The sequence below is a fragment of the Astatotilapia calliptera genome, chromosome 20 (assembly GCF_900246225.1).
Source record: "Astatotilapia calliptera chromosome 20, fAstCal1.2, whole genome shotgun sequence".
Lineage (NCBI taxonomy): Eukaryota > Metazoa > Chordata > Actinopteri > Cichliformes > Cichlidae > Astatotilapia > Astatotilapia calliptera.
In genome coordinates, this window is record NC_039321.1 from 23,909,557 (window position 1) to 23,936,757 (window position 27,201).

At 40.0% G+C, this 27,201-nt stretch overlaps 4 protein-coding genes across 6 annotated transcripts; 2 read left to right on the plus strand and 2 right to left on the minus strand.

Moving 5' to 3' along the window:
* Positions 1-1,181: 1,181 nt before the first annotated feature.
* On the minus strand, positions 1,182-27,133 carry mybl2a (v-myb avian myeloblastosis viral oncogene homolog-like 2a). Of its 3 annotated transcripts, none has more exons than XR_003270764.1 (15): positions 26,859-27,133; positions 23,570-23,672; positions 23,282-23,353; positions 23,091-23,183; positions 22,778-22,998; positions 22,571-22,691; positions 22,287-22,340; positions 21,914-22,152; positions 21,022-21,724; positions 20,559-20,801; positions 20,219-20,419; positions 19,725-20,098; positions 6,525-7,092; positions 2,421-2,717; positions 1,182-2,300 (listed from the first exon to the last, which is right to left on the minus strand). XR_003270764.1 is itself a non-coding variant. In XM_026153279.1 (12 exons), exons 2-12 carry the CDS (start codon positions 23,669-23,671, stop codon positions 19,505-19,507), a joined length of 2,643 nt encoding a protein of 880 aa, XP_026009064.1. In that variant the 5' UTR covers position 23,672; positions 26,366-26,546; the 3' UTR covers positions 18,980-19,504. The 3 variants fall into 3 exon arrangements, 1 of the variants encoding a protein (XP_026009064.1); XR_003270763.1 differs by lacking the exon at positions 26,859-27,133 and adding an exon at positions 26,366-26,551; XM_026153279.1 differs by lacking the exons at positions 1,182-2,300; positions 2,421-2,717; positions 6,525-7,092; positions 26,859-27,133 and adding an exon at positions 26,366-26,546 and having other exon boundaries at positions 18,980-20,098.
* On the plus strand, positions 2,712-5,862 carry LOC113012873 (CAP-Gly domain-containing linker protein 1-like). The gene has a single exon (XM_026153281.1). The coding sequence runs from the start codon at positions 3,946-3,948 to the stop codon at positions 5,530-5,532; it is 1,587 nt and encodes a 528-aa protein (XP_026009066.1). The 5' UTR covers positions 2,712-3,945; the 3' UTR covers positions 5,533-5,862.
* LOC113013109 (trichohyalin-like) lies at positions 7,575-17,312 on the plus strand. The gene is made up of 2 exons (XM_026153734.1): positions 7,575-11,369; positions 15,693-17,312. The coding sequence occupies exons 1-2, from the start codon at positions 9,099-9,101 to the stop codon at positions 16,980-16,982; spliced, it is 3,561 nt and encodes a 1,186-aa protein (XP_026009519.1). The 5' UTR covers positions 7,575-9,098; the 3' UTR covers positions 16,983-17,312.
* LOC113012876 (uncharacterized) lies at positions 12,949-14,471 on the minus strand. The gene is made up of 2 exons (XM_026153286.1): positions 14,188-14,471; positions 12,949-14,067 (listed from the first exon to the last, which is right to left on the minus strand). The coding sequence occupies exons 1-2, from the start codon at positions 14,362-14,364 to the stop codon at positions 13,474-13,476; spliced, it is 771 nt and encodes a 256-aa protein (XP_026009071.1). The 5' UTR covers positions 14,365-14,471; the 3' UTR covers positions 12,949-13,473.
* Positions 27,134-27,201: the final 68 nt, after the last annotated feature.

Below are 27,201 nucleotides of genomic sequence, written 5' to 3' on the forward strand. Positions count from 1 at the left end.
AACACATTCTCAGTCACTTGCAGTCAGACATTGAGCAAAAGCACATGTTCGGTAGCTAATCCTTGTATTTACCCTGACTAACAAAATATCTCTGCTGAAGTCACTGAGATGGTTTATATGAGAAACAGAAATGTTACTGGCCTGATCAGTCACTAGGCAATGTTGCCGTTACTGTACCTTTAGGAGTTACACAGTCAGAGCAACATGCTGGACTCTTCTTTAGCTCCTCTGCAGAGCCCATTATTAAATATGTGCAAACAGCAGCATGTTTCTGGCTCCCTCCACACATGGTCAAGGTCAGGTTTATTGATCGAGCACATTTCCAACAGCCCATGCTGCACAACTTGCTTTACAAACTAGAATGCAACTAAAACAAGTAAAATGCACTACAATGACGCAATAAAATATAAATGAATAATAACACTAAAATAAAATAGAATGCATTTAAATTACTTATTGGCAGCTGATTTGACGCAGTTTCAAATGAAGATGAATCAATGAGAGGATTAAAAAAAATGTTCTCACAGTTTTCTTCAGTCGCAAACTGTCTTTAATATCAGACATATTCCAATATTCCAGTTTCTAGCAGATATCTCAGTTTCTTGATAACACAGCTGATACATACTCCAATGTTTAATGCAAGCAAAAACTTTTTGAATGCTTCTCAGAGGAGATCACAGCACTCATAACACTGGTTTTAATTTTCAACACATTATCGGTCTTTACCGCAGTAAAATCAGGTAGCTGTCATTCAATGCCAACATCAGCCTACCTGACAAAGCCAAACTAAATGAAGCTTTTCCATCAACTTCCATCAGACATTATAGTTTATCCAAGCAAAATGTTTTCTTTTTAAAAATCTATGGTTTTGAGGAAAACAACAGCATCTATGAAAGTACATGAATTATTGATTAGGCTATTTGAAAATGGTGAAAGACAAGTCTGATAAAAAGCTGAAAAGATGCTGACACTGTTGTATTTCACGTTAGAATGAATGAAACAAAACTGTAATGCCTGAAAGAAATGTACAGTGGATTTCTCATTTGACTATAAAATATAAATGACTTTTGGGGTGGAGGGACTGAATAGCCAAATTCAATATAAAGATCTACTGTTCCATCACGTTTGGCAGCAAATATCTCATTTATCAGTGCATAGTGGAAATAAATAAGCATTCAACCTCTGATTTGACATTTTATTACTGTCTTAACAAAAGTTGCAGTCAGAAAACATGAAATTCTGCAAAAGAACGATACAAGCTGAACTCATTTTGGTTTGAAGTGAATCAGATGCCATTCATTCACCGACTCCATTTCTAATTTGCCATTTCCCAATCCAGTAGAGAGCTCTGACTTGAATCATGTGTGGAAGGGACAAAGTACAACTCTGAGCAGCACCGTACAGCACGCAGAGACAGTGTGCATCTCTATCGCTGCTGCAGGTATGAAGCTGTGAGGATCATTGACCAGAATGCGTCCCTTTAACAAACTGATGAAACCAGCTGTAACACAGGACTTGTTGTTTTGTTTTTTTAATGCAGACCAGCAAATGCGTTCTAGGAAGAAAGAGTCAGCTGATTCATTTGCTACAATATAAGAGGTATTAGCAGTTCACCCTCCTTCTTAGCGTATGGCACAGTTTTTAAAAGTAGAGGCAGAGTTTCTGTTTAATGCTGTGCAAGCTCTGCCACACTCAGCTGTTATCCATCAGTGTTTAGCAGCCCGACTGGGCTTTTTAACAGTCTTCACTTTTACAGAGTTTTTGTATAGTAGCAGTCTCTCTGTGGTGTGAGGTGGCAAGCGGTTCCTTTTTGCTTTCACAATGCACGCAGCCATCGGACTGAAACGGTCAAAACCTCCAGATGTGGCGGGCACCGCCAGCAGCTTCTTGGCGAGGCCTTGGAGCTTCGGGAATCGAGAAGCACATTTCCAGTACTGAAGAGTAGAGTTGCTTTCCCACAGCGGTTCAGACAGGTACACGTCGAACTCTGACATCTTTAGAGTCTTTGCAGGAGGCTGAAGGAAGTTGAAGATGGACTTCCTCTTGAGGTCGTTTTCACTGATTTCAGGACAGTTGTTGTCTGAGCTGCCAGCACAAGTGTCCATCACGCCATCTGTCTGGCTTTCTTCTTTCACATCGTGCTCCAGCCCACTGCCTGTCTGATCTTTCTCTGCCTCAACAGTAGGAAATGTTGAGGCTTCCATGTTTTCTAATGTGGACTCAACAATGCTGCGAGCCTCAGATTTTGACGGAGGTGTTAGGAAATCATTCTGTTCATCCTGGTTGTCATCAGAAAACGGCTGCAAAAAAAATGGTTGTTTTAAATGTACACACATTTTTTTCCTTTATCTACTCAACACGCATATTCAATTAAATATAAATCTACAGAAGTCCACTATGCTTCTGGCCTAATTTGGTACCTGCAGTTTGATCCTAGGATCCAGCACAGCAGCTAGTATCATGTCCTTCTGGTGAATCACTGGCTGGAAGTGTGTGTAGAGGCCTGTGCGCAGGGCCTTGCAGAAGTGGGTGTAGTTGGTGACACAATTCTCCAAGGTTTTATCAAGTCCAATGAGGGACGGTATGATGAGAGACATAGTCACACCATTTCCCTGCAGGACCTACGATAGATAAGACACAAACATGGCATCCACAGTGAAGACATCGTGGACAGCGGAGAATCTCCCGGTGGTGGAGCAGACTGGGACAGAGTTCCACTGATGAAAAAGAGAGTCACGATGGATATTATAAGAATTAAATAAAAAAAGATTCAGACCAAAAGATTTGTGATCTACACAATCCAAGCTGATCAACGATAAGCTCAGTATTTTCATTTAATATATTTTTCATCTGCTTGAATGTTTCCTGCTTCACACAGTGCTCAACCTGCTAGATTTTTGTTTGTTATTCATTTATTTTAAATGTCTAATCTTATCTTTGAATCAAACATTCATACATATATACACTGTGTTCATTATAATAACATACATATATACTGTCAGACACCACTCTGACATTCCATTCATGCTCAGCTGAATATTAAAATGGACAAATATGTGTCATCTCTGCATACGCTATGATCATTATAGAATGACATGAAATATTAAAACTGAGCTTAATCTTCAACATAAGCAGTAGTCATATAAATTCATATACTCTTAAGCACAAATGGTGAAAGTTTTTCTGCAGAATAAGTAGCCTATTAGTTGTATCTGTATTGCGGTGTTCTGATAGTATGGCTTCTTATACTGAAGAAATGGATCTAAATAAATAACTAAATAAATCCTCCAGCACTCGTTATTGTCACCTATTGCTAATGTTTTGACGCTGCCAACCTCTCATACGCTGTAAGAATTTAATTCAACTGTTTATCACAGAAAAAGTGTGACTTGTAGGACACGTAACACTAGCGGGCATAATGTTAGCTTAATAGTCAGCTCAACAGCTGTTGTTAGCTCCGGACAAGTGACTACAACAGTAGCGATGAGCCCCGATGAACGGATCCGGGGGCGGATGGGCTCGTACATAAATGGATCGATCGGGGCGGGATACGGTGGGAAACGACAGATACCTTAAACTTGAAGACAGCCCAAGTAGAAGGATCGCTAAAGTCTGCTAAAAAAAGAAATCGCAATGCAAGTTGAACAAACTTGCAAAGACACAATATCAAATTGAACCCATTCTGGTACAAAATGACATCATAATAGACTGTCCTTTGAATGTCACGACGTTCGGCGATAACGTCACTTGAACTCCTTTGAAGACAGTTCTGGGGGCGGAGTCAGAGCCTATAAATATCCCTCGAGTACATACCTTGAACCCATAGATCGCTATAGTTCTGAACTAACAGTTTCCACTTGCGAACACTTTGTCTCATTGAGTAGATCATTTTTCAAACACAGAATAACACGTCGTATAAACTAAACTAAATACATTCATTTCAAAATGAGCTCCCTAAGCTACTTTGATATGCAGATGCTCAGAAATGAGATAGAAAATTACAAACAAGCTAAAAAACTTCAGCTTGAGGAAATCCAAGAAAAGAATTGTAGGATTTCAAGTCTTGAGGCATCTTTGAAAGAAGAGCAGGGACTGGTTGCAAAGATGAAAGAGGAGTCCAAAGAAATGCAGGTGCTCAGAAATGAGATAGAAAAGTACAAACAAGCTGAAAAACTTCAGTTGGAGGAAATCGATGAAAAGAATTGTAAGATTTCAAGTCTTGAGGCATCTTTGAAAGAAGAGCAGGAACTGGTTGCGAAGATGACAGAGGAAACCAAATCCCAGCTAAGGTCCGCAGAGTCACAGAATGTAGATCTCACAAACAAATATGAGGCAAAAATTCGGGCTCTTCATAAGGCAATCAAACACCTTGAAAATAAGTGTGCCACTGAAAAAACGATGCGGGACAAGAAAGAAAAGGAGGTGGAATCTCTGGTTGTCCTTAAAATCAAAAATGAGCAGGAAAAACAAGAACTCAAGATGAAGCTAAGCAAGACGACTGAGGAAAAAAATGAAACACTTAAAGAACTGCAGAAACAAAATGAGCAGCTTCAGACTGAGATTCAGAACAATGAGAAGTACATTCATCGTAATGACGTCCTTGAAAGAAGGATAGACGAGCTTCTTACACTACCTGGGGAGGTGTACTGCCGTCAACAGAAAGTTAAAAGTGTGGAAGAAGAAAAAGAGAAACTACAGGCTGAACTTAAAAAGTGTCAAAGACAAAATGAGGAGTATAAAGCGGGAAAGCGCTGGGCAATAGATGAGAAAAACCAACTGACAAAGAAAAATGATGAACTGAAAGTACGTCAAAGGGAGAAGGAATGTAACAACATAACGTTGAGGAAAGAGTTAAAAGCTAAAGTCCTGGAATCTGAAAGTCAGATAAAGGAGCTGGCAAGGCAACGTTTTACTATCGACCGTCTGGAAAACTGCCTTGAGGATAAAACTAAGCAAATAATTATATTTGAAAATGAGACGCAGGAACCTGGGAAGAAAATTTCATCCCAAAAAAATAACATAGCCCGTCTGAAAACTGCTCAACAGCTGAAGGGACTTTATGACACGCTCGGCCGCACTGTGCAAGTCGAGAAAAAAGCCTCCCCAGAGCAGCAAAGAAAGGATGGGGATGAACAAATAGCCCGGAAAAAGGTGAGATTTGTCCTGAGTAATGCGGAATACTTTCCATCCAAAGGCGACAATGAGCTGAAAGAACAACAGAAAGAAATTAGAGACCTTAAGGGTAAAACTGGTAACAAGCTTACCACATATGACAGTAAGCTAAAAGCAGTGCATGGCCTGCTACCTCCTATTTCCACTAGGGCCCGGTCTAAAACTGTAGACAACTCAAAGAAGCAGTCTGAGTCTAGGAGCTCACTCAACCTCAAGTCCACTGTTACTCCCAAGGCAGAAGAAGAAATGTTTCATCCCCATTCACCTGAACTTACTTCCCAGTCAACTCTACGTAGAGTATACAATCCTGCTACAAAAATACTCAAGCGCCGGCTTTCAGCCAAACCCAACCACATCTAAAAAATCCTCCTACCAGTTCTCACACTGACTCCAAAGAAATAATCAGCTTTTAAGCTGGTTAAAAAATATCTATTTTTTTGTTTCCAAAGTCAAAATAAATCACAAAGAGACAATATCAGAAAAAAATTTAATACCCGCCCATCCTGAGGGTATATTACATCCGTAACCCAGGAGAGGCTGTATTTGCTATAACATCATAAATGTAAGACAATAAGGACATCTCTGAATGTGTGAGGAAGTGACATGCATTTCATCTATGTCGCTTCATCACCCCCAACCGGTCGAGGTAGATGGCCGCCCCTCACTGAGCCTGGTTCTACTGAAGGTTTCTTCCTATTAAAAGGGAGTTTTTCCTTCCCACTGTCGCCAAGTGCTTGCTCATAGGGGATCTTCGGATTGTTGGGTTTTCTCTGCATTATTGTAGGGATGTTAACTTGCAATATTATATAATATTGCAAGTTAACATCCCTACAATCTCTGCATTATTGTAGGGATGTTACCCTAAAGTTTTAAAATTGGCACAAATAAAATTGATGTGAACTGAATTTTTCTTTTGATGTGTACAAGTGGTTGTATTTGAGTTCTTTTGATCTGCTTTTATTCACTACTACGCACACACTGGCTTCAAAAATACAAAGTGATGGCAGTCCCCATGAAAAGGGAATTTTGGCTTCATTTTTGTACAGTGGCAGGAAGTGGAGTGAGGTTATTAAAATAGGCTGTTCTCAGCTATTTTTAAAGCTACATTTTAGTTAGTTTTTAGTTAGCGAACCTTTAGTTACTGTGGCCAAATACATATTTCATTTTTTAAAGTAAACACATTCTCAGTCACTCGCAGTCAGACATTGAGCAAAAGCACATGTTCGGTAGCTAATCCTTGTATTTACCCTGACTAACAAAATATCTCTGCTGAAGTCACTGAGATGGTTTATATGAGAAACAGAAATGTTACTGGCCTGATCAGTCACTAGGCAATGTTGCCGTTACTGTACCTTTAGGAGTTACACAGTCAGAGCAACATGCTGGACTCTTCTTTAGCTCCTCTGCAGAGCCCATTATTAAATGGGCTCTGTGAGGATGAAGCTGTGAGGATCATTGACCAGAATGCGTCCCTTTAACAAACTGATGAAACCAGCTGTAACACAGGACTTGTTGTTTTGTTTTTTTAATGCAGACCAGCAAATGCGTTCTAGGAAGAAAGAGTCAGCTGATTCATTTGCTACAATATAAGAGGTATTAGCAGTTCACCCTCCTTCTTAGCGTATGGCACAGTTTTTAAAAGTAGAGGCAGAGTTTCTGTTTAATGCTGTGCAAGCTCTGCCACACTCAGCTGTTATCCATCAGTGTTTAGCAGCCCGACTGGGCTTTTTAACAGTCTTCACTTTTACAGAGTTTTTGTATAGTAGCAGTCTCTCTGTGGGGTGAGGTGGCAAGCGGTTCCTTTTTGCTTTCACAATGCACGCAGCCATCGGACTGAAACGGTCAAAACCTCCAGATGTGGCGGGCACCGCCAGCAGCTTCTTGGCGAGGCCTTGGAGCTTCGGGAATCGAGAAGCACATTTCCAGTACTGCTTTCCCACAGCGGTTCAGACAGGTACACGTCGAACTCTGACATCTTTAGAGTCTTTGCAGGCAGCTGAAGGAAGTTGAAGATGGACTTCCTCTTGAGGTCGTTTTCACTGATTTCAGGACAGTTGTTGTCTGAGCTGCCAGCACAAGTGTCCATCACGCCATCTGTCTGGCTTTCTTCTTTCACATCGTGCTCCAGCCCACTGCCTGTCTGATCTTTCTCTGCCTCAACAGTAGGAAAAGTTGAGGCTTCCATGTTTTCTAATGTGGACTCAACAATGCTGCGAGCCTCAGATTTTGACGGAGGTGTTAGGAAATCATTCTGTTCATCCTGGTTGTCATCAGAAAACGGCTGCAAAAAAAATGGTTGTTTTAAATGTACACACATTTTTTTCCTTTATCTACTCAACATGCATATTCAATTAAATATAAATCTACAGAAGTCCGCTATGCTTCTGGCCTAATTTGGTACCTGCAGTTTGATCCTAGGATCCAGCACAGCAGCTAGTATCATGTCCTTCTGGTGAATCACTGGCTGGAAGTGTGTGTAGAGGCCTGTGCGCAGGGCCTTGCAGAAGTGGGTGTAGTTGGTGACACAATTCTCCAAGGTTTTATCAAGTCCAATGAGGGACGGTATGATGAGAGACATAGTCACACCATTTCCCTGCAGGACCTACGATAGATAAGACACAAACATGGCATCCACAGTGAAGACATCGTGGACAGCGGAGAATCTCCCGGTGGTGGAGCAGACTGGGACAGAGTTCCACTGATGAAAAAGAGAGTCACGATGGATATTATAAGAATTAAATAAAAAAAGATTCAGACCAAAAGATTTGTGATCTACACAATCCAAGCTGATCAACGATAAGCTCAGTATTTTCATTTAATATATTTTTCATCTGCTTGAATGTTTCCTGCTTCACACAGTGCTCAACCTGCTAGATTTTTGTTTGTTATTCATTTATTTTAAATGTCTAATCTTATCTTTGAATCAAACATTCATACATATATACACTGTGTTCATTATAATAACATACATATATACTGTCAGACACCACTCTGACATTCCATTCATGCTCAGCTGAATATTAAAATGGACAAATATGTGTCATCTCTGCATACGCTATGATCATTATAGAATGACATGAAATATTAAAACTGAGCTTAATCTTCAACATAAGCAGTAGTCATATAAATTCATATACTCTTAAGCACAAATGGTGAAAGTTTTTCTGCAGAATAAGTAGCCTATTAGTTGTATCTGTATTGCGGTGTTCTGATAGTATGGCTTCTTATACTAAAGAAATGGATCTAAATAAATAACTAAATAAATCCTCCAGCACTCGTTATTGTCACCTATTGCTAATGTTTTGACGCTGCCAACCTCTCATACGCTGTAAGAATTTAATTCAACTGTTTATCACAGAAAAAGTGTGACTTGTAGGACACGTAACACTAGCGGGCATAATGTTAGCTTAATAGTCAGCTCAACAGCTGTTGTTAGCTCCGGACAAGTGACTACAACAGTAGCGATGAGCCCCGATGAACGGATCCGGGGGCGGATGGGCTCGTACATAAATGGATCGATCGGGGCGGGATACGGTGGGAAACGACAGATACCTTAAACTTGAAGACAGCCCAAGTAGAAGGATCGCTAAAGTCTGCTAAAAAAAGAAATCGCAATGCAAGTTGAACAAACTTGCAAAGACACAATATCAAATTGAACCCATTCTGGTACAAAATGACATCATAATAGACTGTCCTTTGAATGTCACGACGTTCGGCGATAACGTCACTTGAACTCCTTTGAAGACAGTTCTGGGGGCGGAGTCAGAGCCTATAAATATCCCTCGAGTACATACCTTGAACCCATAGATCGCTATAGTTCTGAACTAACAGTTTCCACTTGCGAACACTTTGTCTCATTGAGTAGATCATTTTTCAAACACAGAATAACACGTCGTATAAACTAAACTAAATACATTCATTTCAAAATGAGCTCCCTAAGCTACTTTGATATGCAGATGCTCAGAAATGAGATAGAAAATTACAAACAAGCTGAAAAACTTCAGCTTGAGGAAATCCAAGAAAAGAATTGTAGGATTTCAAGTCTTGAGGCATCTTTGAAAGAAGAGCAGGGACTGGTTGCAAAGATGAAAGAGGAGTCCAAAGAAATGCAGGTGCTCAGAAATGAGATAGAAAAGTACAAACAAGCTGAAAAGCTTCAGTTGGAGGAAATCGATGAAAAGAATTGTAAGATTTCAAGTCTTGAGGCATCTTTGAAAGAAGAGCAGGAACTGGTTGCGAAGATGAAAGAGGAGTCCAAAGAAATGCAGGTGCTCAGATATGAGATAGAAAATTACAAACAAGCTGAAAAACTTCAGCTTGAGGAAATCGATGAAAAGAATTCTAAGATTTCAAGTCTTGAGGCATCTTTGAAAGAAGAACAGGAACTGGTTGCGAAGATGACAGAGGAATCCAAAGATGAAAAGATGGAAAAAATGGAAAATGTTTTGCTGGAAACCAAATCCCAGCTAAGGTCCGCAGAGTCACAGAATGTAGATCTCACAAACAAATATGAGGCAAAAATTCGGGCTCTTCATAAGGCAATCAAACACCTTGAAAATAAGTGTGCCACTGAAAAAACGATGCGGGACAAGAAAGAAAAGGAGGTGGAATCTCTGGTTGTCCTTAAAATCAAAAATGAGCAGGAAAAACAAGAACTCAAGATGAAGCTAAGCAAGACGACTGAGGAAAAAAATGAAACACTTAAAGAACTGCAGAAACAAAATGAGCAGCTTCAGACTGAGATTCAGAACAATGAGAAGTACATTCATCGTAATGACTTCCTTGAAAGAAGGATAGACGAGCTTCTTACACTACCTGGGGAGGTGTACTGCCGTCAACAGAAAGTTAAAAGTGTGGAAGAAGAAAAAGAGAAACTACAGGCTGAACTTAAAAAGTGTCAAAGACAAAATGAGGAGTATAAAGCGGGAAAGCGCTGGGCAATAGATGAGAAAAACCAACTGACAAAGAAAAATGATGAACTGAAAGTACGTCTTAGGGAGAAGGAATGTAACAACATAACGTTGAGGAAAGAGTTAAAAGCTAAAGTCCTGGAATCTGAAAGTCAGATAAAGGAGCTGGCAAGGCAACGTTTTACTATCGACCGTCTGGAAAACTGCCTTGAGGTTAAAACTAAGCAAATAATTATATTTGAAAATGAGACGCAGGAGTCTGGGAAGAAAATTTCATCCCAAGAAAATAACATAGCCCGTCTGAAAACTGCTCTTAGCAAAGCAGAAAACAATCTGGAACTGGAGATAAAGAGACGTGAAAATCTTAGGTCTGATAAAGTGCTCCTTTCTGAGACAAAGTTCTGCATTGAGAACGAACTCTATACAGCTAGAGACACTATAAAGACACTTCAGAATAAAATCAAAGAAAAGGCTCAAGAACTCCAAGAGACAAACGTAGACCTTGCCAATGCTAAGACCAGCTATAATGCTGTAAAGACTGAGCTGGACATTATCAAACTGCAGCAGGCAGAACAAAAGAAAGAACACGAGAAACAGCTTAGCTCTGCAAATGACAACCTCTTCACAGTGAAGTCAAAGTTGACGCAAACTGTGGAGGACAAAGAAGAGGTTGAGAAAGCTCTGACAAAGTCCAAACACACAGTATTTAAGCTTGAGCAAGTAATAGAAGAACTGGAAACTGACATTGGCATTCAACGACAAAAGAATGCAGTACAGAAAAAAGAAAATGACGATCTGCTGCAACAGCTGAAGGGACTTTATGACACGCTCGGCCGCACTGTGCAAGTCGAGAAAAAAGCCTCCCCAGAGCAGCAAAGAAAGGATGGGGATGAACAAATAGCCCGGAAAAAGGTGAGATTTGACCTGAGTAATGTGGAATACTTTCCATCCAAAGGCGACAATGAGCTGAAAGAACAACAGAAAGAAATTAGAGACCTTAAGGGTAAAAAGGGTAACAAGCTTACCACATATGACAGTAAGCTAAAAGCAGTGCATGGCCTGCTACCTCCTATTTCCACTAGGGCCCGGTCTAAAACTGTAGACAACTCAAAGAAGCAGTCTGAGTCTAGGAGCTCACTCAACCTCAAGTCCACTGTTACTCCCAAGGCAGAAGAAGAAATGTTTCATCCCCATTCACCTGAACTTACTTCCCAGTCAACTCTACGTAGAGTATACAATCCTGCTACAAAAATACTCAAGCGCCGGCTTTCAGCCAAACCCAACCACATCTAAAAAATCCTCCTACCAGTTCCCTACAATCTCTGCGTTATTGTAGGGATGTTACCTTGCAATATTATATTATATAATATAATAAAGGTTTAAAATTGGCACAAATAAAATTGATGTGAACTGAATTTTTCTTTTGATGTGTACAAGTGGTTGTATTTGAGTACTTTTGATCTGCTTTTATTCACTACTACGCACACACTGGCTTCAAAAATACAAAGTGATGGCAGTCCCCATGAAAAGGGAATTTTGGCTTCATTTTTGTACAGTGGCAGGAAGTGGAGTGAGGTTATTAAAATAGGCTGTTCTCAGCTATTTTTAAAGCTACATTTTAGTTAGTTTTTAGTTAGCGAACCTTTAGTTACTGTGGCCAAATACATATTTCATTTTTTAAAGTAAACACATTCTCAGTCACTTGCAGTCAGACATTGAGCAAAAGCACATGTTCGGTAGCTAATCCTTGTATTTACCCTGACTAACAAAATATCTCTGCTGAAGTCACTGAGATGGTTTATATGAGAAACAGAAATGTTACTGGCCTGATCAGTCACTAGGCAATGTTGCCGTTACTGTACCTTTAGGAGTTACACAGTCAGAGCAACATGCTGGACTCTTCTTTAGCTCCTCTGCAGAGCCCATTATTAAATATGTGCAAACAGCAGCATGTTTCTGGCTCCCTCCACACATGGTCAAGGTCAGGTTTATTGATCGAGCACATTTCCAACAGCCTATGCTGCACAACTTGCTTTACAAACTAGAATGCAACTAAAACAAGTAAAATGCACTACAATGACGCAATAAAATATAAATGAATAATAACACTAAAATAAAATAGAATGCATTTAAATTACTTATTGGCAGCTGATTTGACGCAGTTTCAAATGAAGATGAATCAATGAGAGGATTAAAAAAAATGTTCTCACAGTTTTCTTCAGTCGCAAACTGTCTTTAATATCAGACATATTCCAATATTCCAGTTTCTAGCAGATATCTCAGTTTCTTGATAACACAGCTGATACATACTCCAATGTTTAATGCAAGCAAAAACTTTTTGAATGCTTCTCAGAGGAGATCACAGCACTCATAACACTGGTTTTAATTTTCAACACATTATCGGTCTTTACCGCAGTAAAATCAGGTAGCTGTCATTCAATGCCAACATCAGCCTACCTGACAAAGCCAAACTAAATGAAGCTTTTCCATCAGCTTCCATCAGACATTATAGTTTATCCAAGCAAAATGTTTTCTTTTTAAAAATCTATGGTTTTGAGGAAAACAACAGCATCTATGAAAGTACATGAATTATTGATTAGGCTATTTGAAAATGGTGAAAGACAAGTCTGATAAAAAGCTGAAAAGATGCTGACACTGTTGTATTTCACGTTAGAATGAATGAAACAAAACTGTAATGCCTGAAAGAAATGTACAGTGGATTTCTCATTTGACTATAAAATATAAATGACTTTTGGGGTGGAGGGACTGAATAGCCAAATTCAATATAAAGATCTACTGTTCCATCACGTTTGGCAGCAAATATCTCATTTATCAGTGCATAGTGGAAATAAATAAGCATTCAACCTCTGATTTGACATTTTATTACTGTCTTAACAAAAGTTGCAGTCAGAAAACATGAAATTCTGCAAAAGAACGATACAAGCTGAACTCATTTTGGTTTGAAGTGAATCAGATGCCATTCATTCACCGACTCCATTTCTAATTTGCCATTTCCCAATCCAGTAGAGAGCTCTGACTTGAATCATGTGTGGAAGGGACAAAGTACAACTCTGAGCAGCACCGTACAGCACGCAGAGACAGTGTGCATCTCTATCGCTGCTGCAGGTATGAAGCTGTGAGGATCATTGACCAGAATGCGTCCTTTTAACAAACTGATGAAACCAGCTGTAACACAGGACTTGTTGTTTTGTTTTTTTAATGCAGACCAGCAAATGCGTTCTAGGAAGAAAGAGTCAGCTGATTCATTTGCTACAATATAAGAGGTATTAGCAGTTCACCCTCCTTCTTAGCGTATGGCACAGTTTTTAAAAGTAGAGGCAGAGTTTCTGTTTAATGCTGTGAAACCTCTGCCACACTCAGCTGTTATCCATCAGTGTTTAGCAGCCCGACTGGGCTTTTTAACAGTCTTCACTTTTACAGAGTTTTTGTATAGTAGCAGTCTCTCTGTGGTGTGAGGTGGCAAGCGGTTCCTTTTTGCTTTCACAATGCACGCAGCCATCGGACTGAAACGGTCAAAACCTCCAGATGTGGCGGGCACCGCCAGCAGCTTCTTGGCGAGGCCTTGGAGCTTCGGGAATCGAGAAGCACATTTCCAGTACTGAAGAGTAGAGTTGCTTTCCCACAGCGGTTCAGACAGGTACACATCGAACTCTGACATCTTTAGAGTCTTTGCAGGCGGCTGAAGGAAGTTGAAGATGGACTTCCTCTTGAGGTCGTTTTCACTGATTTCAGGACAGTTGTTGTCTGAGCTGCCAGCACAAGTGTCCATCACGCCATCTGTCTGGCTTTCTTCTTTCACATCGTGCTCCAGCCCACTGCCTGTCTGATCTTTCTCTGCCTCAACAGTAGGAAATGTTGAGGCTTCCATGTTTTCTAATGTGGACTCAACAATGCTGCGAGCCTCAGATTTTGACGGAGGTGTTAGGAAATCATTCTGTTCATCCTGGTTGTCATCAGAAAACGGCTGCAAAAAAAATGGTTGTTTTAAATGTACACACATTTTTTTCCTATATCTACTCAACACGCATATTCAGTTAAATATAAATCTACAGAAGTCCGCTATGCTTCTGGCCTAATTTGGTACCTGCAGTTTGATCCTAGGATCCAGCACAGCAGCTAGTATCATGTCCTTCTGGTGAATCACTGGCTGGAAGTGTGTGTAGAGGCCTGTGCGCAGGGCCTTGCAGAAGTGGGTGTAGTTGGTGACACAATTCTCCAAGGTTTTATCAAGTCCAATGAGGGACGGTATGATGAGAGACATAGTCACACCATTTCCCTGCAGGACCTACGATAGATAAGACACAAACATGGCATCCACAGTGAAGACATCGTGGACAGCGGAGAATCTCCCGGTGGTGGAGCAGACTGGGACAGAGTTCCACTGATGAAAAAGAGAGTCACGATGGATATTATAAGAATTAAATAAAAAAAGATTCAGACCAAAAGATTTGTGATCTACACAATCCAAGCTGATCAACGATAAGCTCAGTATTTTCATTTAATATATTTTTCATCTGCTTGAATGTTTCCTGCTTCACACAGTGCTCAACCTGCTAGATTTTTGTTTGTTATTCATTTATTTTAAATGTCTAATCTTATCTTTGAATCAAACATTCATACATATATACACTGTGTTCATTATAATAACATACATATATACTGTCAGACACCACTCTGACATTCCATTCATGCTCAGCTGAATATTAAAATGGACAAATATGTGTCATCTCTGCATACGCTATGATCATTATAGAATGACATGAAATATTAAAACTGAGCTTAATCTTCAACATAAGCAGTAGTCATATAAATTCATATACTCTTAAGCACAAATGGTGAAAGTTTTTCTGCAGAATAAGTAGCCTATTAGTTGTATCTGTATTGCGGTGTTCTGATAGTATGGCTTCTTATACTGAAGAAATGGATCTAAATAAATAACTAAATAAATCCTCCAGCACTCGTTATTGTCACCTATTGCTAATGTTTTGACGCTGCCAACCTCTCATACGCTGTAAGAATTTAATTCAACTGTTTATCACAGAAAAAGTGTGACTTGTAGGACACGTAACACTAGCGGGCATAATGTTAGCTTAATAGTCAGCTCAACAGCTGTTGTTAGCTCCGGACAAGTGACTACAACAGTAGCGATGAGCCCCGATGAACGGATCCGGGGGCGGATGGGCTCGTACATAAATGGATCGATCGGGGCGGGATACGGTGGGAAACGACAGATACCTTAAACTTGAAGACAGCCCAAGTAGAAGGATCGCTAAAGTCTGCTAAAAAAAGAAATCGCAATGCAAGTTGAACAAACTTGCAAAGACACAATATCAAATTGAACCCATTCTGGTACAAAATGACATCATAATAGACTGTCCTTTGAATGTCACGACGTTCGGCGATAACGTCACTTGAACTCCTTTGAAGACAGTTCTGGGGGCGGAGTCAGAGCCTATAAATATCCCTCGAGTACATACCTTGAACCCATAGATCGCTATAGTTCTGAACTAACAGTTTCCACTTGCGAACACTGTCTCATTGAGTAGATCATTTTTCAAACACAGAATAACACGTCGTATAAACTAAACTAAATACATTCATTTCAAAATGAGCTCCCTAAGCTACTTTGATATACAGATGCTCAGAAATGAGATAGAAAATTACAAACAAGCTAAAAAACTTCAGCTTGAGGAAATCCAAGAAAAGAATTGTAGGATTTCAAGTCTTGAGGCATCTTTGAAAGAAGAGCAGGGACTGGTTGCAAAGATGAAAGAGGAGTCCAAAGAAATGCAGGTGCTCAGAAATGAGATAGAAAAGTACAAACAAGCTGAAAAGCTTCAGTTGGAGGAAATCGATGAAAAGAATTCTAAGATTTCAAGTCTTGAGGCATCTTTGAAAGAAGAGCAGGAACTGGTTGCGAAGATGACAGAGGAAACCAAATCCCAGCTAAGGTCCGCAGAGTCACAGAATGTAGATCTCACAAACAAATATGAGGCAAAAATTCGGGCTCTTCATAAGGCAATCAAACACCTTGAAAATAAGTGTGCCACTGAAAAAACGATGCGGGACAAGAAAGAAAAGGAGGTGGAATCTCTGGTTGTCCTTAAAATCAAACATGAGCAGGAAAAACAAGAACTCAAGATGAAGCTAAGCAAGACGACTGAGGAAAAAAATGAAACACTTAAAGAACTGCAGAAACAAAATGAGCAGCTTCAGACTGAGATTCAGAACAATGAGAAGTACATTCATCGTAATGACTTCCTTGAAAGAAGGATAGACGAGCTTCTTACACTACCTGGGGAGGTGTACTGCCGTCAACAGAAAGTTAAAAGTGTGGGGAAGAAAATTTCATCCCAAAAAAATAACATAGCCCGTCTGAAAACTGCTCAACAGCTGAAGGGACTTTATGACACACTCGGCCACACTGTGCAAGTCGAGAAAAAAGCCTCCCCAGAGCAGCAAAGAAAGGATGGGGATGAACAAATAGCCCGGAAAAAGGTGAGATTTGACCTGAGTAATGTGGAATACTTTCCATCCAAAGGCGACAATGAGCTGAAAGAACAACAGAAAGAAATTAGAGACCTTAAGGGTAAAAAGGGTAACAAGCTTACCACATATGACAGTAAGCTAAAAGCAGTGCATGGCCTGCTACCTCCTATTTCCACTAGGGCCCGGTCTAAAACTGTAGACAACTCAAAGAAGCAGTCTGAGTCTAGGAGCTCACTCAACCTCAAGTCCACTGTTACTCCCAAGGCAGAAGAAGAAATGTTTCATCCCCATTCACCTGAACTTACTTCCCAGTCAACTCTACGTAGAGTATACAATCCTGCTACAAAACTACTCAAGCGCCGGCCTTCAGCCAAACCCAACCACATCTAAAAAATCCTCCTACCAGTTCTCACACTGACTCCAAAGAAATAATCAGCTTTTAAGCTGGTTAAAAAATATCTATTTCTTTGTTTCCAAAGTCAAAATAAATCACAAAGAGACAATATCAGAAAAAAATTTAATACCCGCCCATCCTGAGGGTATATTACATCCGTAACCCAGGAGAGGCTGTATTTGCTATAACATCATAAATGTAAGACAATAAGGACATCTCTGCATGTGTGAGGAAGTGACATGCATTTCATCTATGTCGCTTCATCACCCCCAACCGGTCGAGGTAGATGGCCGCCCCTCACTGAGCCTGGTTCTACTGAAGGTTTCTTCCTATTAAAAGGGAGTTTTTCCTTCCCACTGTCGCCAAGTGCTTGCTCATAGGGGATCTTCGGATTGTTGGGTTTTCTCTGCATTATTGTAGGGATGTTAACTTGCAATATTATATAATATTGCAAGTTAACATCCCTACAATCTCTGCATTATTGTAGGGATGTTACCCTAAAGTTTTAAAATTGGCACAAATAAAATTGATGTGAACTGAATTTTTCTTTTGATGTGTACAAGTGGTTGTATTTGAGTACTTTTGATCTGCTTTTATTCACTACTACGCACACACTGGCTTCAAAAATACAAAGTGATGGCAGTCCCCATGAAAAGGGAATTTTGGCTTCATTTTTGTACAGTGGCAGGAAGTGGAGTGAGGTTATTAAAATAGGCTGTTCTCAGCTATTTTTAAAGCTACATTTTAGTTAGTTTTTAGTTAGCGAACCTTTAGTTACTGTGGCCAAATACATATTTCATTTTTTAAAGTAAACACATTCTCAGTCACTCGCAGTCAGACATTGAGCAAAAGCACATGTTCGGTAGCTAATCCTTGTATTTACCCTGACTAACAAAATATCTCTGCTGAAGTCACTGAGATGGTTTATATGAGAAACAGAAATGTTACTGGCCTGATCAGTCACTAGGCAATGTTGCCGTTACTGTACCTTTAGGAGTTACACAGTCAGAGCAACATGCTGGACTCTTCTTTAGCTCCTCTGCAGAGCCCATTATTAAATATGTGCAAACAGCAGCATGTTTCTGGCTCCCTCCACACATGGTCAAGGTCAGGTTTATTGATCGAGCACATTTCCAACAGCCTATGCTGCACAACTTGCTTTACAAACTAGAATGCAACTAAAACAAGTAAAATGCACTACAATGACGCAATAAAATATAAATGAATAATAACACTAAAATAAAATAGAATGCATTTAAATTACTTATTGGCAGCTGATTTGACGCAGTTTCAACTGAAGATGAATCAATGAGAGGATTAAAAAAAAATGTTCTCACAGTTTTCTTCAGTCGCAAACTGTCTTTAATATCAGACATATTCCAATATTCCAGTTTCTAGCAGATATCTCAGTTTCTTGATAACACAGCTGATACATACTCCAATGTTTAATGCAAGCAAAAACTTTTTGAATGCTTCTCAGAGGAGATCACAGCACTCATAACACTGGTTTTAATTTTCAACACATTATCGGTCTTTACCGCAGTAAAATCAGGTAGCTGTCATTCAATGCCAACATCAGCCTACCTGACAAAGCCAAACTAAATGAAGCTTTTCCATCAACTTCCATCAGACATTATAGTTTATCCAAGCAAAATGTTTTCTTTTTAAAAATCTATGGTTTTGAGGAAAACAACAGCATCTATGAAAGTACATGAATTATTGATTAGGCTATTTGAAAATGGTGAAAGACAAGTCTGATAAAAAGCTGAAAAGATGCTGACACTGTTGTATTTCACGTTAGAATGAATGAAACAAAACTGTAATGCCTGAAAGAAATGTACAGTGGATTTCTCATTTGACTATAAAATATAAATGACTTTTGGGGTGGAGGGACTGAATAGCCAAATTCAATATAAAGATCTACTGTTCCATCACGTTTGGCAGCAAATATCTCATTTATCAGTGCATAGTGGAAATAAATAAGCATTCAACCTCTGATTTGACATTTTATTACTGTCTTAACAAAAGTTGCAGTCAGAAAACATGAAATTCTGCAAAAGAACGATACAAGCTGAACTCATTTTGGTTTGAAGTGAATCAGATGCCATTCATTCACCGACTCCATTTCTAATTTGCCATTTCCCAATCCAGTAGAGAGCTCTGACTTGAATCATGTGTGGAAGGGACAAAGTACAACTCTGAGCAGCACCGTACAGCACGCAGAGACAGTGTGCATCTCTATCGCTGCTGCAGGTATGAAGCTGTGAGGATCATTGACCAGAATGCGTCCTTTTAACAAACTGATGAAACCAGCTGTAACACAGGACTTGTTGTTTTGTTTTTTTAATGCAGACCAGCAAATGCGTTCTAGGAAGAAAGAGTCAGCTGATTCATTTGCTACAATATAAGAGGTATTAGCAGTTCACCCTCCTTCTTAGCGTATGGCACAGTTTTTAAAAGTAGAGGCAGAGTTTCTGTTTAATGCTGTGAAACCTCTGCCACACTCAGCTGTTATCCATCAGTGTTTAGCAGCCCGACTGGGCTTTTTAACAGTCTTCACTTTTACAGAGTTTTTGTATAGTAGCAGTCTCTCTGTGGTGTGAGGTGGCAAGCGGTTCCTTTTTGCTTTCACAATGCACGCAGCCATCGGACTGAAACGGTCAAAACCTCCAGATGTGGCGGGCACCGCCAGCAGCTTCTTGGCGAGGCCTTGGAGCTTCGGGAATCGAGAAGCACATTTCCAGTACTGAAGAGTAGAGTTGCTTTCCCACAGCGGTTCAGACAGGTACACGTCGAACTCTGACATCTTTAGAGTCTTTGCAGGCGGCTGAAGGAAGTTGAAGATGGACTTCCTCTTGAGGTCGTTTTCACTGATTTCAGGACAGTTGTTGTCTGAGCTGCCAGCACAAGTGTCCATCACGCCATCTGTCTGGCTTTCTTCTTTCACATCGTGCTCCAGCCCACTGCCTGTCTGATCTTTCTCTGCCTCAACAGTAGGAAAAGTTGAGGCTTCCATGTTTTCTAATGTGGACTCAACAATGCTGCGAGCCTCAGATTTTGACGGAGGTGTTAGGAAATCATTCTGTTCATCCTGGTTGTCATCAGAAAACGGCTGCAAAAAAAATGGTTGTTTTAAATGTACACACATTTTTTTCCTATATCTACTCAACATGCATATTCAATTAAATATAAATCTACAGAAGTCCGCTATGCTTCTGGCCTAATTTGGTACCTGCAGTTTGATCCTAGGATCCAGCACAGCAGCTAGTATCATGTCCTTCTGGTGAATCACTGGCTGGAAGTGTGTGTAGAGGCCTGTGCGCAGGGCCTTGCAGAAGTGGGTGTAGTTGGTGACACAATTCTCCAAGGTTTTATCAAGTCCAATGAGGGACGGTATGATGAGAGACATAGTCACACCATTTCCTTGCAGGACCTACGATAGATAAGACACAAACATGTCTTCTATTAAAGACCCCGTTCACATTTCTTCTTAGCCTGATTATGGGATTACTGAACAAAAGGTTACACATGTAGATTTGGAAATTCCATTATAGAGAAACTTGCTCTGTTACCTGTAAAGCCTCCTCAAAGGGCTCAAGAAGACCTAGAATGTCAATCACTTGTTCCCTCTTAACCATGACCAGTGGTGGGGCGCTGGCTGTGTCACTAGCCTCTATGCGTGCCTGGGCCAGGAGAGTCATGATGGAGCTCCAGACAGACTCCTGGACCATTCGCCGTAATGATAGCATCATGGAGTTCCAACGACAGTTGCTAGAGGAAGGGCACAAAGACACATTGTACTCCTTCATCAAAACCTAATTTAAAAGAAAAAAGAGAAAAAGGGCAAAAATAATCTTGTTAACAGAGCTCAGGTCTGCATCTTTTCTGTAAAACATTTGCCACATTACACTAAATAATGTAAGCAAGAGGAAACATCTCTTAAATTCTGTTTTTCTCCCTCGCAATGAAAATGAATATATTGAAACCCAGCTTTAAATACCTTGGAAATAACATTTAAATCCTTTAGTCTCATACCTCGCTCCAGTAGGGGCTGCTCTTGAAGAAAGCCACCACATTGTGGACCTGTGAGAGCAGGTTCTCTACTACTCTTGAATTTCTTAAGGCATCCCTAATCACTATCTGCAGTGTCCTGGCAGCACATGTAGTCCTTGTCCCCATCTGCAGCTCGGAAAAAGGGGACTCTGCTTCAGACATTTGGTCTGACAGAAAGGCCAGCACTTCATCTCCATCCGGTTCTCCTCTATTGGACGTGCACATAATCTTGTAGTCGCAGAACAAGTTGTTTGTAGCTAGGGCTTCTTTAGCCTGGTTGGCAAGGACGTAGCCGATGCTGCGAGGAAAGATCCCGTAGCTGAGCAGCACACCTTCGAGCTCCCTGGACACACAAGTGCTGAGGTTTTTGTGGCTGACATGACGGAAGGCCACAATAGGACGGCGGAGCTGCCAGGAATCACTGATAAAGTGAAGCTGGACAACAACAATGGGATCCTCTACTGGCAGGGTTTGAGCCCCTGCCCAGAGATCAACGGTGACATGAATGGCACTTTCACCATCTTTCATTGTGGCAAGGCAGGATTTAAGATCACGGATGAGCTGAGGCTTGATGGCTCGTTCCACCTCGTCATAAAGCTGCAGGGCCACTGCGCGCTGGGATAGCTTGTTGTACTCAGGGCTGATCGTACTCATGAAAGACCTGAAGCCAGCCCCTTCAACAAAGCTGTGCGGAATAAAGTGAATCATACATTTAATGATATACAGTAAATATTAATTCAATATATAAAAGCCTTTACAAAGTTTTCAACATAACCACAGAGTGACAAGAAAATTGCATTGACTTAAGGATTACCAAACCTCCTTCAGTGAATCACAAACCAACACTATCTCAACTATCAGCAGAAGAACTCACCTGAGGGGCAACATGTCCTCAGCAATCATCCTTAGTGCTGCATCAGCAAACTTTTTCTGATCCACCTGCACGGCTGGTGGTGCGGTGCCAGAGCTGGGACTGGATTTTGAGCAGGGGAGAAAAGAATTGCTGAGGGAGGAAGACTCTCTCTTTGATGTAGACCTCTGCGGAGGTGGAGCAGCAGTCTTCTGCTTGGCTTTATGGTGCTCCTTGTCCTGCATTGACTTCTCAGGCCTGAGCTGCAGCAGAGCAAAACGCACAATAGGTAAACCAAACTTGTCGGATGAGAACAGCTTGTGTGAAATCCTGAAAGATTTAGGTATTTATGAATTCCTAAATCTTTTCTTCAGAAATACAGCTATAGCAAGCTCACCACTTCAGGAGTTACTGGTTCGGCATCTAAAACAACGTCACATTTGAAATCCACCTGTAACACATCATGTAATATTAATTCACAATTAACAATATCAAAGTTTACTGTAACTTAAAACTGCAGGAAAAATGGTAGTTTAGTGACATTAAAAACAAGCAGCTTTGAATTTTTTGAGCTGGCTATGTCCCAGTATAAAATCTATCTAACAATACTGGCATATCTCATCAGTTATAACTGAAAATGAAGCCTTAAAAAGTATGAACTACATCCAATAAGCACTGTACCTCTCCATCCACAAATTGCTGAATATCAATGGAAATGCTTTGAGCAGCATCTCTAAAGAAGCCCAGCTCTGCTTTACGTTTGATGGTCGAATTCCAATGATTCTTCACAGAATTGTCAGACCTGCCAGAAAAAAATAAATAAATAAATTGCATTTTGACTGCTAACCATATTTTAAAAATTCAGTCATTGCTAGCTAACTGGCCCACCTTCCTGGGAGCAGCCTGGAAATCTCAGTCCACCGGTTTCCCAGAATGGAGTGGGCTTTATAGATGATGAGATCCTCTTCATCAGTCCAGCAGCTCTTACTGATCATTGGGTCGAGGTGATTGTGCCAGCGATCACGGCACTGCTTCCCCAATCGACCCTTTAGATGCTTTGAAATTAGAGTCCAGTGCTTGGTGCCATACTTGGCCACAAGCTCTACTATCTATCCAGAGAAAAATACAAAAGTAAAAACAGAATTTAAATAACAAAAAAAGGAAAATATCCAAACTAAAACCATGTTTTTCATTTTCCCACCTTTTCATCTTCCTCTTTGGACCAGAAGCCTTTAATTAAGTCAGGATCCAGATATTTTCGCCAGCGGTGCATACACTGGTATTCTGTTCGCCCCTGTACAAGGAACAAGACATGTCACGCTGTATTAAGTCAGAATTCACTGCTGTTATTCATCTTATTCTTGAACAATGTCTGCATGTACCAAAACTTACTGGTAAAAAACTAGCAATAGTTTTCCAATCTTTTTTTCCAATGTTGCAGACCAGAATTTTGAGATTTTCATCCTAAATGTCAGAGAAAATAAGTCCAAACACAGTACATGGGTTACCATCAAAACATTACAACGACATTTACAGATACTGAGTTAGCCAGGTAGTTAATTAATATGAGCCAAAAAACAACCAACAATATGACATTAGTAACAGTAACTGAATAAATTATGTGAAAATCAAGATGCTGTAGGAAGAGAAAAGGTTGTCCTGAGACTTCTTTCAACTTACCTCTTCCTGAGTCCATTTGACTTGACACCTGGTACCATCCTTATTTTCTACTAAATCTGAGTCAGTGTCAAAGCATAGATTATCATCTCCCTCATCGTCCATGCTGCAAACACAAAGATAACCAATAACTCAAACATAAATATTTTACTTTATTTAAATTTCCCAGTGCAAGTGCAAAGACACTGAGCTCAGATGTCTCAGCGATGAACACTGACTATGACATGGTTGACATTAAACCCAAACAAATAACTCCAGAGCCATCATTTACAATACACTCAGTACTGTCTGCAGCATATGCAGCAGAGTACAATTCACAGTTGAGCAGACTGTGATCTTAAGGACAAGTTAACAAACAATGACTTCATTGCTATTTTCAATAGATCTCTGAAATACTCCATGTAAATAGAGAATATGAATTCATATATAGATATCTGAATTTATGTTAATCCCTAAAGATCCAGTATCAACTGAGATCTACATTTTTGCAAGTCAATACCAAAATCTATTGTAAATGTAACAGATATTAAAAATGAAGGCACTAAGAATGAAGTATGCAAGTGTTGGCATATTTGTTGTTTGAACTTTAAAAATCACATAAGATGTGTCAAAGTTATTAAAGAAAATAAACTACAGAGCAAATTAACAGCAAAATCTTTTTCGACATACATATCTAAGTCACGTCAGCTAAAGAGCTGTCTAATAACTATGGTTAAAAAAAAGAAAAGAAAAAATATCCAGTGAGCAATTGTTCTTAGAGCAAAATTGCCTTGTTGATACTAGAGGTTCAAGTAGAATAGCCAAACGGTTTCAAGCTGATAGGAAGGCAACATTAACTCAAGCACCCGCTACAATTGGGAATGCAAGCATATCAAACCTTGAAGCAGATGGGCTAAGGCAGCAGGCCACCACATGAGGTGCCACTCCTGAGAGCTAAGAACAGAAAACTGAGGCCAAAACTGGACAGAAAATTGGAACAATGTTGCAGCATTCAAAAATTATGGTCAGAATAAAGTATTCACATGAAATGATGCTTCCTGCTTTGTATTACCTAAGCCTTTTTCTCTTAGTACCTACTTGACTTCACTCAGTTAAGGTTGATTTCAATTACAATTGAGTACCACCTCAATGTGCTACGGGTCGTTGCAGTAATGTCACCGAAAGTCCCATGATGTTGTTTGTATGCAACACAAACACAATGCAATAATGGAGGACGTCGAGACAACGGTATATCTGCTGCTTGGTGTATGCCTTTTAAAAATGGCAGCTCTGTGAAAAAGTCGCGACACCACTGACTGACCGATCATTGGCATGCAGTCAGTTGCTGTTACATTTTCAGATCGACTCAGCTCACTTGGAACCCCAGCCGAGCAAGTACTAATAAAGTACCTGGTATCAGATACTACCACCTAATGGAAAACCCTAAAAACCAGGTCAAGTTAAGCTGAGTAGGTACTAGTGGAAAAGAGGCATTAGTACCAACTGAGAACTATTTAAATGCCACAGCCTACCTCTGTATTTCTGCTGACCATGGCCATCCCTTTATGAACACAGTCTACCCATCTTCTGATGGCTGCTTTCATAAAGATGACCAAAAAGCTCAAATCATCTCAAACTGTTTTCTTTTTTTCCTCTTAAAAAAAGGGAGTTTTTCTTTCCTAATGTCACCAAAGTGCTAGCTCATAGAGGGTCACATGATTGTTGCAGTTTTCTTCGTTTCTTCTGTATTATTGTATGGTCTTGACCTAACAATATAAAGTTCCTTGAGGCAACTGTTGTTGTGATTAAGGGCTATATAAATTAAACTGAAGTGCATTGAAATCAAATGGCCTCCACAATTTCCAGACATCAATCCAACAGACAACCTTTTGAATGTGGTGGAATGGGAACCTCGTCGATGTGCAGCAGACAAATATGCACTAACTGTGTGGTACTTTGTGCTTCCAATTCAATATAAACCAAAATCTCTGAGGAATGTTTCCAGCATCTTGTTGAATTTGTGCCAGAAGGAATTAAGGCAGCCGAGGAAAAAAGGGGGTCTAAACCAGGACTAGCAAGGTGTACTCAAAAAAGTGCCCTAGAAATTTCATTATCTGTCTCTAAAGCAAGCAACCCATCAGTGATATTTTGCAATTTAAATAGAGCAACTGTTTGATACAGAAGTAACCTTAATGTCAAAATTAATTAAAGAAAAAAGTAAGTAACACAATATAGTCGTCTGTAATGCTCTTAACCTAAGCAGTCACCATTGGGATATCTAATAATAACTACAGTGTAAATGGGTTGGAATGAATTTCATTCATTTATTGAGTACATTTCAAATATAACACACATTGAGTAATTATTTATTGACTGGTAAAGTTGATTTTTGAGTCTTAATTCTACCCTCTCTCTAAGGAAATTATCTGGATTACAGCTGCTCCAAGACAGTAACAGTAACAGACTACACTATTTAAATAATACAATATGTTACAGAGTTTACAAATTGAAGAAATAACACTAATATGTAAAATTGCTCAATTACACAATATCAAAATATCAGCACATTATCACAGATCTAACTGCTGTATTTCACCTGCTCTCCAGCAACCAGTTAAACAAGCATGCATGCTATTCAGCTAAGAGCTAACAACTTCCCACAGCTAAGTAGCTAACATTAGCTTCTGCCAACCCAACAATTAAATCGCCGTGAAAACAAATTGTTACCTTATATAGCTACAACAGTACATTGTGCGACTCTCGAAACAAAGTTATTGCAATTGATCGAACAAAAATATAACGCAAAGCTGCAGAACTTACATTTAAACTTGGTTGCAACTTCAAGCTAACTCTCTGATAGCAGATCCAGTGAGCACACTTGAGAAAACGTTAGCTGTTAATTTAGCAAGTAGAGCGCCTCTAGCGGCGCTTGTGCGGGATAAAAACAAGCCTGCCCAATGCAACGCTTTCATCAGGAGTGGAAGTCGTAACAGGCACATTTAGCCGACACGAAAGCAGAGATAACGCGGACATGTTTAAATAAATCTAACATTGTGTAAGTGCTTCTGGAAAACAGTCGCGTTCAGCCCTTCCAGCTCACAACTTGACGGCATTGGAGGAAATCACAGTTTCACTCACTGCCATAAACACAAACAAGCTCTGCAACTGCGTGATAAATATAACGACAAATAAAATATTCTTTTGTGAAACATTTCCAGCTATCGCAGAGTATCATATACCTATATATTGCTTGTTTGTTTATTTTTTAAAGACACCAAGAATATACACACACATGCACATTTCTCACACTTACCTGCGCGATATAACTCCTCTGTCCCTTCAGTCCCCCGGTCCCGATGAAGACCCGAAATTAGCAACCACAATAAATCATTGTTTCCATGTAATATATGCTTAATGCGGTTTGTATTGGTTATCTACAGACAGTAACAGGGAGCTGCTGGCGTTTTATCAGTTGAAATTTAGCCGGGACGATATACTAAAGGTCTGTTCAAGAGCACCACTGCTGCAGAGCTGCTACACACATTTCCCGGAAACGACCCATGTGAGCTGCTGCTAACGGCTGCTCAAAAGACAGGCTGGTTACACTGCATGCACGACTTCGGCTTTAACATTTGTAAAAAGACTTTAAGAAAATA

Excerpts from the sequence above, each read along its gene's own strand:
- LOC113012873 (XM_026153281.1), top strand. The coding sequence starts at position 3,946 with ATGAGCTCCCTAAGCTACTTTGATATGCAGATGCTCAGAAATGAGATA.
- LOC113012876 (XM_026153286.1), bottom strand. The coding sequence starts at position 14,364 with ATGTCTCTCATCATACCGTCCCTCATTGGACTTGATAAAACCTTGGAG. Across the intron at positions 14,068-14,187 it reads ATCCTAGGATCAAACTGCAG|CCGTTTTCTGATGACAACCA; the intron begins GTACCAAATTAG and ends TTTTTTTTGCAG.
- LOC113013109 (XM_026153734.1), top strand. The coding sequence starts at position 9,099 with ATGAGCTCCCTAAGCTACTTTGATATGCAGATGCTCAGAAATGAGATA. Across the intron at positions 11,370-15,692 it reads TTTCAGCCAAACCCAACCAC|AAATACATTCATTTCAAAAT; the intron begins ATCTAAAAAATC and ends ATAAACTAAACT.
- mybl2a (XM_026153279.1), bottom strand. The coding sequence starts at position 23,671 with ATGGACGATGAGGGAGATGATAATCTATGCTTTGACACTGACTCAGAT. Across the intron at positions 23,354-23,569 it reads TCAAATGGACTCAGGAAGAG|GATGAAAATCTCAAAATTCT; the intron begins GTAAGTTGAAAG and ends TCTGACATTTAG. Across the intron at positions 21,725-21,913 it reads GAGGACATGTTGCCCCTCAG|CTTTGTTGAAGGGGCTGGCT; the intron begins GTGAGTTCTTCT and ends TATTCCGCACAG.